The following is an 11169-nucleotide window of genomic DNA, read 5'->3' as shown; positions in this document are numbered from 1 at the left end:
TAATTAATTTATTTATTTAAATGAAAATATTTATTTTCCTTCATTTATTTTAATTTAATTTGTATTTATTTATTAATATTTATTTAATTATTTATTAATGTATTTATTTTAACAAAAATGAAGCTATTTATTTAAATGGAACTATTCCTTTAGTTTTATTAATTATTATTATTATTATTACATTCTTTTAAAAAACACACAGAAAAATGCCTTTAACAAAGTCTTTTTATTGTATTTTCTTATAAATCCACAGGGGAAAATGCATTATTTATATACAAAACTGTACAATTATTTGTGCAGTCTGAATATAGAAATCTGACAGCAGATGCAGCTGATATAAATCGAAGGCCACTGAGTTTACCATCGAACACTGATAATAACGAAGGCAAGATTGAAAAGTGCGTCGATTCGGCACATTAAAGACGCGTAACACACATTCATTATATTCAGTCTCAGCTCTCATCACCACTTCAACTCAAAAATGAGCAATATTTCCACATAAATCACTCATCAAGTGCAATAACTCGATGTTTGGCACGTCAGATATCATGAAAACATACAGAAATCACATCGAATGGCTCAGAGATCCACACCAGTGAGCATCTGGAGAAACAGTGCGTTAAACGTGAAGATTCACTATTAATACGGTGTATTTTAGTGCAATATTATAATACATTCACTGCTGGCCAGGAGATTTACAGCAGTGGGGTTTTTATCATGTTTATAAAGATGATTAATCCTGCATTTATTTGATTAAAAGCGTATAGGAAACACTGTAAAAAATCTGAAATGTTTTTAATATTTAGTATAACTGATGTGTAGTTGAATATATTTTAAATATTAATTTATTTTGGTGATTTAAAGCTGAATTTTTAGCATCATTACTAGTCACATGATCATTCGGAAGTCATTATAATATAAAGATTCGTTGATCAAAACAAATATTTTATTATTATTATGTTGAAAACAGTGGAATATAATTATTTATTTATTAATATTCAGCTTTTTTGGAGAATAGAAAGTTTAAAAACAGCATTTATCTGAAATATTAATATATATTTTTAATTATTAATGTCTTATTCATCAATTTAATCAAATTAAAGCATTAAAGCATCCTTAATAAATAAACATACTGATTAAAAATAAATGTATAAAATAATCCAGACTGCACACTTTTAAATGGTGTAGTGTATAATGTTATAAACGCTTTTTATTTAAGAAAATGTTCATCTTTGGATCCTTTTAATCATTAAATTATCCAGAAAAAATATATATGTCACGATCACCAGTAATCCAGCCCTTGTAGATCACTGGAAACACTCACTATCACCCGAACTACACTTCCCATCAGACACCTCACTCACACACCAGTTCCAGATCATCCATGTGATTAGTCCTGAAAAGCGTCAGCTGTGTGTTTGCAATCAAGAGAAACCTGGGCCAGGTGTGTGACTGAGATGCCTGATGGGAAATGTAGTGCAGTTTGGTGGCAGAGTTGTCGTTCGGGTGATAGTGAGTGTTTCCAGCGATCTACATTAGCTGGAGTACTGGTGATCGTGACAATATATGTTTAAAAATTAATTCATTTCTTTTAAGCTTAGTCCATTTATTAATCAGGGGTCGCCACAGCAGAATGAACTGCCAACTTATCCAGCATATGTTTTACGCAGCGGATGCCCTTCCAACCGCAACCCATCACTGGGAAACACCCATACACTATTGAACTTACACACATACACTTCTGCCAATTTAGCTTATTCAATTCCCCAAGAGTGCATGTGTTTGGACTGTGGGGGAAAACGGATTATTAATTATGTTATGATTATTATTATTATCAATAGTTGTATATAGTAGTTATATATATTAACAATAGTAATTATTATAGAATTCTAATAAATATAATTATATAATAATAATAAAATATTTTAAACAGCAAATCAGCTAATTATAATTTCTGAATGATCATCAGACTAGAGTAAAGATAACAAAAATCCCTAAAATAAATTAAATAAAAATAAATACTCAAATATAAAGCAGTTATATTAAATAGTGAAAATATTTCAGATTTTTACTGCTTTTACTGTAGATTGGATCAAATAAATGTACGTTTTGTGAGTAAAAAACATAAACATTAGACAACTGAATCTGATAGTAAAGCTGATGTCCAGCAGTGTGCTCTGAGTTATGATGCCAGGTTATTGTGTTATGGTTTTGCACCGATTTGAGCATCTAGTTTAAGGAAAGCCGATACAAACACATGAAATGTAACATACCAAAACATATAGTGTGATCCTTCCTGCTCGACAATCAACAAACACAGCATTTCCAATACTTCAGTTAACAGAGTTCAGTAACACTAAAATAATACTCAAAAATCAGTCAGCGTTCAGTGTTTGAGGAGCACAGTCGACATTTACACGAGTACATAAAGATGACAGAGTATTATCACCTCCACAAATCCACAAACACTCAATAAACCTTAATGTTAGTATTTCACACTCATTAAATCAGAATTAAAGGCACAGTGAACGGATGGCACCTGCGGCACCTGAAATAAAACTAGTTTCTCTTAAAGGCACAGCGCGTTCACACACTGATCGCGGTGTGTGTGTGTTTTTCTGAGCAGTTTTTTAAAAGCAGAAAAACCTCCTGATGGTTTGGTAACACTAGTATAAAAATAAGCTTGTGTTTGGCCTTTAAATGTTATAAACTCAAGAGTGTGTGATTATTAAAGGTGCTGTTAGTGATTTCAGGAGCTTCATAGACTTTAAACGCTTCAACCCCTGCTCATTAAAAGACTCCGCCTACTTAAAAACATATTTTCTGACAAGCCCTGCCCACTCCTATACACATGCAGTGACAAGCACCACCCACCAGCCAATTTGCATATTGTGACAAACCCCACCCACTTAAACACATTTTCCTTGCAAACCCTGCCCAATCAAACACATATATGATGACAAGCACCGCCCAATTTGCATATTGTGACAAACCCCACCCACTTAAACACATTATTTTGGCAAACCCTGCAAACTTTAAAAACACATTCACTAACAAACCCCGCCCAATTAAACACACATAGTGTGACAAGCCCCACCCACTAAATATGCATACAGTGGGAAGCCCCGCCCAAGCAAATACACATACTGTGACAACCCCCGCCAACTTAAAAAACACATACTGTGACAAACTCAGCCCACTAAATAGGCATACGGTAAGAAGCCCCGCCCACTCAAATACACACACTAAAAGAGTAATAAGCCCCACCCACTTTAAAAACCACATGCTGGACGAATCCAGCCCACTTAAACACATTTTCTGGCAAACCCCGCCCACGTAAAAAAATCTGACAAACCCCACCCACTTAAACCCTCATTCTCTTTCAAACCCCGCCCACTCAAACAAGCATTCTCTTTCAAACCCCGCCCACTCAAACACGCATTCTCTTTAAAACCCCGCCCATTCAAACACGCATTCTCATTCAAACCCCGCCCACTTAAAAAGCACATTTCTTGGCAAACCCCGCCCACTTAAAAAATACATTCTCTTTCAAACCCCCCCTTCAAACACATTCTCTTTCAAACCCGCCCAGTCACAGATTATCTGGGGTTTGTGGCTTAATAGAGTTTGGTGGGCGGGGTTTAACACTGAGAATATCTTTGTTTTAGAGGTGGGGTTTAACACTGAGGGCCTTTGTTTTAGTAGGCGGAGTTTTACACTGTGGGTATGTTTTATTTTGTGGGTGGGCTTAAAAACTGAATGTGTTTTAGTGGGTGGGGTTAAAAACTTGGTGTGTTTTGGTGGGCAGTTTTAACACAGTGGGTGTGTTTTTTCAGTGGGTGGGCTTAAAAACTGAGTGTGTTTTAGTGGGTGGGGTTAAAAACTTAGTGTGTTTTGGTGGGCAGGTTTACCACTGTGGGTGTGTATGTTTTAGTGGGCGGGTTTACCACTGTGGGTGTGTTTGTTTTAGTGGGCGTGTTTGTTTTAGTGGGCGGGTTTACCACTGTGGGTGTGTTTGTTTAAGTGGGCGGGTTTACATCTGTGGGTTTGTTTGTTTTAGTGGTCGGGGTTTAAAACTGGGTGTGTTTGTTTTAGTGGGCGGGTTTTACACTGTGGGTGTGTTTGTTTTAGTGGGCAGGTTTAACACTGCGGATGTGTTTATTCTAGTATAGTGGGCAGGGTTTAATGCTGTGGGTGTGTGTTAGTGGGCAGGGTTTAAAACTGTGGGTGTGTTTGTTTTAGTGGGCGGGTTTACCATTGTTGGTTTGTTTGTTTTAGGGGGTGGGTTTACCACTGTGGGTGTGTTTGCTTTAGTGGGTGGGTTTACCACTGTGGGTGTGTTTGTTTTAGGGGGCGGGTTTAACACTGCGGATGTGTTTATTCTAGTATAGTGGGCAGGGTTTAATGCTGTGGGCGTGTGTTAGTGGGCGGGGTTTAATACTGTGTGTGTTTTAGTGGGCGGGGTTTGACAGAGTCACCTGACCTTTATTATTTGCCTGTTCCTCTCAGTAAAGTGGCTCTGACCTCTACATCATATAAAGCACTACAGAAAAACTGACTGGACAGAGTGTGTGTGACTGTAACGATGGACACCGAGGGCTGATTGTGTCATTTAGGACAGACTCTAGTGTTATTTCTAATAACTATTAAACATAAAATCTATTAAATCAGCTTTAATGTTGCTGATAGTGTTTAAATATGTAACTGTAGAGATGACCTGAAGTGTGTGTGTGTGTGAGCAGAAACAGATGACTTCAGTCCTGAGGAGGAGTCAGTGTGACCCAATCATGACACACACACACACACACACACACACACACGCACACACGCACACACACACACACACACACTCAGCAGTGGTTTAAGACTTGTCCACGGGTGTCATCCCGATATAAGTGCCGTTTTTCTCGTCTTGATCGTCCACTTTGGCGCTCACAGGAGCGTATGATGTGTCTTTCTTTGCAGAAGGCTGAAAAAGAAGAAAGAACAGGATTTAGCATGCAACTCAGTGTGTGTGTGTGTGTGTGTGTGTGTTTCAGTCTAAAACATCCTTCATGCAGAAGTGCAGTCATTTGAGACACATTACACGTTCACAGTTGTGTATAGTTGTTCAGAGCTATAATCAGCAGCTCACTTCACTTGATTAAGCAGATGAAGTCAAACTGCACAGTCAAATGAGCAGCTTTCCACATTTTGTCGTTATTATTTGTTTATTTCTGCTTCTGAGTTGCATTATGGGAGATTGAACCTCTTGTTTACTTTGAATCGTAGTAAAACATGACTTTTCTTGTCATGTGTAATAGTCTACAGTGCTCTATTGTCTATGTTGGTGTTGTACATTACACTACAGAAGCCTTGTAATAAACTGCAGCACGTTTTCTGTTATTTTACACTCACTTCTCTAGATATTATTTCTTATACATTATATTAATTTCAAACCACTAAAAATGTCAATAAAAGTCACTTTGTTAAACTAGAGTTGCGTTTTTTAACATCAAAAGTGGACAGAGCAGAGATCAACATCCCATAATGCAATTCACCACCACAAATAAACTCAAAACACTTGAGAATCAGTAAACACAGAAACTGTTCATTAACAGATATTTTTTACAGCGTAGTTTCACATTTCTTTGAGTATTTGATGCTTTAATTGGAAATACATTATGACAATATGTTTATTTTACACATTAAATCAAATTTTAAGTGGGCAGGTTTAACACTGTGGGTGTGTTTGTTTTAGTGGGTGGGTTTACCACTGTGGGTGTGTTTGTTTCAGGGGGCGGGTTTACCACTGTGGGTGTGTTTGTTTTAGGGGGCGGGTTTACCACTGTGGGTGTGTTTGTTTTAGGGGGCGGGTTTACCACTGTTGGTTTGTTTGTTTTAGTGGGCGGGTTTACCACTGTGGGTGTGTTTGTTTTAGGGGGCGGGTTTACCACTGTGGGTTTGTTTGTTTTAGGGGGCGGGTTTACCACTGTTGGTTTGTTTGTTTTAGGGGGCGGGTTTACCACTGTTGGTTTGTTTGTTTTAGGGGGCGGGTTTACCACTGTTGGTTTGTTTGTTTTAGGGGCGGGTTTACCACTGTGGGTGTGTTTGTTTTAGTGGGTGGGTTTACCACTGTGGGCGTGTTTGTTTTAGTGGGCGGGTTTACCACTGTGGGTGTGTTTGTTTTAGTGGGTGGGTTTACCACTGTGGGTGTGTTTGTTTTAGGGGGCGGGTTTACCACTGTGGGTGTGTTTGTTTTAGTGGGTGGGTTTACCACTGTTGTTTTGTTTGTTTTCGGGGGCAGGTTTAACGCTGTGGGTGTGTTTATTCTAGTTTAGTGGGCAGGGTTTAATGCTGCGGGCATGTGTTAGTGGGTGGGGTTTAACACTGTGGGTGTGTTTTAGTGGGCGGGGTTTGACAGAGTCACCTGACCTTTATTAATTATTTTTATTTATTATTTGACAATATGTTTATTTTACTCAATAAATCAAATTTTAACTCTGTTCGGCAGACAATATGTCTTGCATTAAGTTTATTGGTTTGTTTTTATTTAAAACGTGGGATCTAAATTCATCATTTTTATATTTGCAATTCAAATGTATAAATAATATAAATTATAATATATATATATATATATATATATATATATATATATATATATATATATATATATATATATATATATATATATAATTTATAATATAATTTTATAGTGTTTTTTTCAGGTTTTTTTTAATCATAATATTGTGTTGTTCACACTAGCTGTATTCTTATTTATTTACATTTATATTCAATACATTTTAAACTCACTTTCTCCAAAGTAAAATCATAGAGCTAATAATTTTATCTTCAAATGTTTACAAAACGTGCATGAGTTAATAGTGTACATGCAAGTTTTTGTTCTCAAAATATAATAACTTTTTTCAATTAATAAAATGTAATAATATTAATCTTTATATATATATAATATATTTTTATATGCATTAAAAAGTTCATATGTTTAATGTTCATTTGAGTGCATAAACAGTAGGAATGCAGTTATGAACATGCAGCATTAAACATGCAGAGCTGCGGTGTGGTGTGTGTAAACAGGACTAAACTAGTCCTGTCAGATGGTTTGGTGAGTGTGTAAACAGGTTAGTGAGTGTGTGTGGACTTACAGCAGTGCAGTGGAAAGCCTCAGCGAAATCAAAGCGCTTCACTTCAGTCTAAATAAAGCAGAGCAGCAGAAAAGCATGAGTTGCACAGGTTAGACATGTTAATGAGCAGTGACAGACAGGAGTGTTGACCACTGAGAGTAGCATGAGTAGGTTAGTGGCGTCACGGCCAATTAGTGAGCCAGATTTATAATTAGAAACACTATCGCTAACAAAACAGACACGGTGAAGCATGCAGCATGCTTTTGAATAGATTAAATCAATAAATAATGTTTGTAATTGTGACCTTGCACATAACCAGTCTTAGATATACTCTATAATTATAGAAAATAAACTATACTAAAATTATTAGATTATTAAGTAAAGATCATGTTCAATGAAGATATTTTGTACATTTCATTTTTAAATATGTCAAAACATTTTTTAATTAATAATATACACTGTTAAGAACTTAATCTGATCATCATTAAAGCAGATTTTCCTCATTATTTAGATTTTTTTTTGAAAACCTTCAGATTCTAAGTTTTCATATAGTTGTATTTTATTCAAACATTGTCCTAATAAACCATACATCAATGCAAAGATTATTTATTCAGATTTTAGAAGATGTAATCTCAATTTTCAAACATGACTGGTTTTGTGGTCCATGGTCCCAATTTACATGCAGTTTATCCACAATTTAAAAACACAACACTCTAAAAAAAACATGCTTGCCAAACTGTAAAAAAAAAAAAGAATGAATTATCAAACACTGAAATAAAATAAACATGCAATGAGCACTTTTATTTCTTCTAGTAAGACTTCCAGTACCTCAGCATGTGATTCTTTTATTTAGATACACTACTAATGCAATTTTTCGACCTCCTTTTCCTTCCAAGATCCCTTTTTTGTAATGTTTTGATAGTTTTAATGTTTTCAACAGCCAACACAAAAATCAACATTCCAAAAGAGAACATTGCAAAAGAGAATGCTCCGAAGGTTCCGAAAGAGAACGATCAAAACATTCCAAAAGAAAATAATCCAACGGTTCCAAAAGAGAGCGAAACAAAAGACAACATTCAAAAAGAGAATGTTGCACACGAAAATGTTCCAAAAGAGTACGTCCCAAAAGAGAATGTCCCAAAGGTTCCAAAAGAGAACTTTTCAAATGTTCCAAAAGAGAACATTGCAAAGGACAACATTCAAAAAGAGAATGTTGCAAAAGAGAATGTTCCAATAGAAAACATTCCAAAATAGAACATTTCAAGAGAGCACGTTCCAATAAAGAACGTTCCAAATTTTTAAAAGGAACGTTCCGAGAGAATGTTGCAAAATACAACATTCTAAAAGAGAAGGTTGCAAAAGAGAATGTTCCAAAAGAGAACGTGCCAAAATAGAACATTCCAAGAGAGCACGTTCCAATAAAGAACATTCCAAAAGAGAACGTTCCAATTTTTTAAAAAGGACGTTCCGAGAGAATGTTGCAAAAGACAACATTCCAAAAGAGAAGGTTGCAAAAGAGACATCCCAAAAGAGAATGTTCCAAGAGAACATTGCAAAAGACAACATTCCAAAAGAGAAGGTTGCAAAAGAGACATCCCAAAAGAGAATGTTCCAAGAGAACATTGCAAAAGACCACATTCAAAAAGATAACATTCCAAAAGAGCACGTTCAAAAGGGAATGTTCCAAAAGACAAATTTCTAAATAACATTCTCAAAGAGAACGTTCCAAAAGACATTTAAAAAAGAATGTTCCAAAAAACATTCCAAAAGAGAACATTTCATGAAAAAATGATTGCAACAGAGAACATTCCAAAAGAAAACATGTTATTTAGAATGTTCCAAAAGAAAACATTCCAAAAGGGAACGAGAATGTTTCAAAAGATAGAATTCCAAACTAACATTCGAAAAGAGAATGTTTCAAGAAGAAAACAATCTAAAAAAGAACATTCCAAAAAAGAACATTCCAAAAGAGAACATTCCAAAAAATACATTTATGTAACTTAAAGTGAACATTAGAAAAACATTCTAAGAACATCAGTTCAATTTCCAACCCTGATTTTCTCAAATAAGTTTTCCTTTTCTGGACAGCAGTGAGTGTGTGAATGAGAATATAGACTTATAAAGGTTAATGTGGAAGAATAGCGTTTTGTTTCCCATCAAACCCACTGAACAGGCACATAAACATCCACTAAATGAGTTTGTGTGGACCGTGCTGACAGTAAATGTCAGATTTATGTGGGAAACTGAAGAGTAAGCTGGATTAGAATGAATAATATTTTTTTCCCAGACTTCATCACGTCGGGTTCCCACTTTAAGGCAAAAATGAAACTCCCTGACTCAACATCAAATAAACAGAAACAGTTGTGCTTCTATATTAATAACACTAAAATAATGTTAAAACAACATCATACTATTAAAATGGTTTTAGCTTAAATAACATTCTGCATGATTTTAATACTCACTATGTGAACAACAATGGATAAGTCACCTCAGATTCAGAAAATGAGGGGTTTTTTTTGTGCATTTTTACTGTACATGTACAGTACATGGCTTTGAAGTAGTTTTACAAACTCCACATTTAGTTTTTCTATCGTCTAATTTTTAACACTCAAAATGACCACTTCAAAGCTCTTAATTTATCTGATCTTATTAAAAAAGATATTAAATATATATATCAATATAAAATTGATATTATTTTAAAGCTCATAAAATTTATATTAACATAAATGTATTATAAAATTTACATTATATATATATAATACTCTAATAATTTAATGATAATCCAGAAATTCCATGACATTCCAGGAATTCCATATTACATGAAATTTCAGAAATTCTAAGATATCCCAGAAATTCCAAAAATTCCAAGATATTCTAGGAATTGCATGATATTCTAAAGATTCCATGAAACTCCAGGAATTCCATAATATTCTAAAGAATCCATGATATTTGAGAAATGTCATGATGTTCTAAAAAATCCATGATATTCAAGAAATTCCATGATATTCCTGGAATTCCATAAAAAATACAGAAATGCTATGATATTTCAGGAATTCCATGTTCTACAAGCTCTGTGATATTCAAAAAATTCCATCATATTCAAGACATTTCATGATATTCCAGAAATTCTATGATATACTAGAAATTCCATGATACTAGGAATTCCACAATATTCTAAAGAACCCTTGATGTTCCAGAAATTCCATGATATTCCAGCAATTGCTTATTCTAAAGAATTCATGAAACTCCAGGAATTACACAATATTCTAAAGAATCCTTGATATTCCAGAAATTGTATGACATTCAAGAAATTCCATGCTATTCCTGGAACTCCATAAAAATTCAGAAATGCTATGATATTTTAGGAATTCTAAGATATTCAAAAAATTCCATGATATTCAAGACATTTAATGATATTCCAGAATTTCTATGATATTGTTAAAATTCCATCATATTCCAAAAATTCTATATTCCAAGAAATTCTATGTACCTGAAATTGTACAATTTACCAGAAATTCCAAAAATTCCATGATATTCCAGAAATTGCATATTCTAAAGATTCCACGAAACTCCAGGAGTTCCACAATATTCTGAACAATCAGGAAATGATATTCAAGAAATTCCATGATATTCCTGGAATTCCATAAAAATGTAGAAATGCTATGATATTTCAGGAATTCCATGTTCTACAAATTCCGTGATATTCAAAAAATTCCATCATATTCAAGACATTTCATGATATTCCAGGAATTCCATAAAACTCCAGGAAATCTATAACATTTGAGAAATTTCATGATATTCCAGAAATTCTATGATATACTAGAAATTCCACAAAACTCCAGGAATTCCACAATATTCTAAAGAACCCTTGATGTTCCAGAAATTCCATGATATTCCAGCAATTGCATATTCTAAAGATTTCATGAAACTCCAGGAATTACACAATATTCTAAAGAACCCTTGATATTCCAGAAATTGTATGATATTCAAGAAAATCCATGATATTTCTGGAATTCCATAAAATGTAGAAATGCTATGATATTTCAGG

General features: G+C 34.4%; 1 protein-coding gene across 1 annotated transcript in view; it reads right to left on the bottom strand.

The window, feature by feature from the left end:
- Positions 1-207: 207 nt before the first annotated feature.
- The window catches only part of scarb2b (scavenger receptor class B, member 2b), a 74172-nt gene continuing 63210 nt past the window's right edge, over positions 208-11169 (bottom strand). Inside the window, exon 12 of the mRNA XM_056447030.1 lies at positions 208-4969. Within this exon, the coding sequence (XP_056303005.1) occupies positions 4862-4969 (108 nt within the window). The 3' untranslated portion in view covers positions 208-4861. The remainder of the gene's footprint in view (positions 4970-11169) is intronic.

Source organism: Danio aesculapii, chromosome 21 (assembly GCF_903798145.1).
Source record: "Danio aesculapii chromosome 21, fDanAes4.1, whole genome shotgun sequence".
In the NCBI taxonomy this organism is placed as follows: domain Eukaryota; kingdom Metazoa; phylum Chordata; class Actinopteri; order Cypriniformes; family Danionidae; genus Danio; species Danio aesculapii.
Note: the sequence above shows the minus strand (reverse complement) of the source record. Positions and strands in the feature narration are given on the sequence as shown.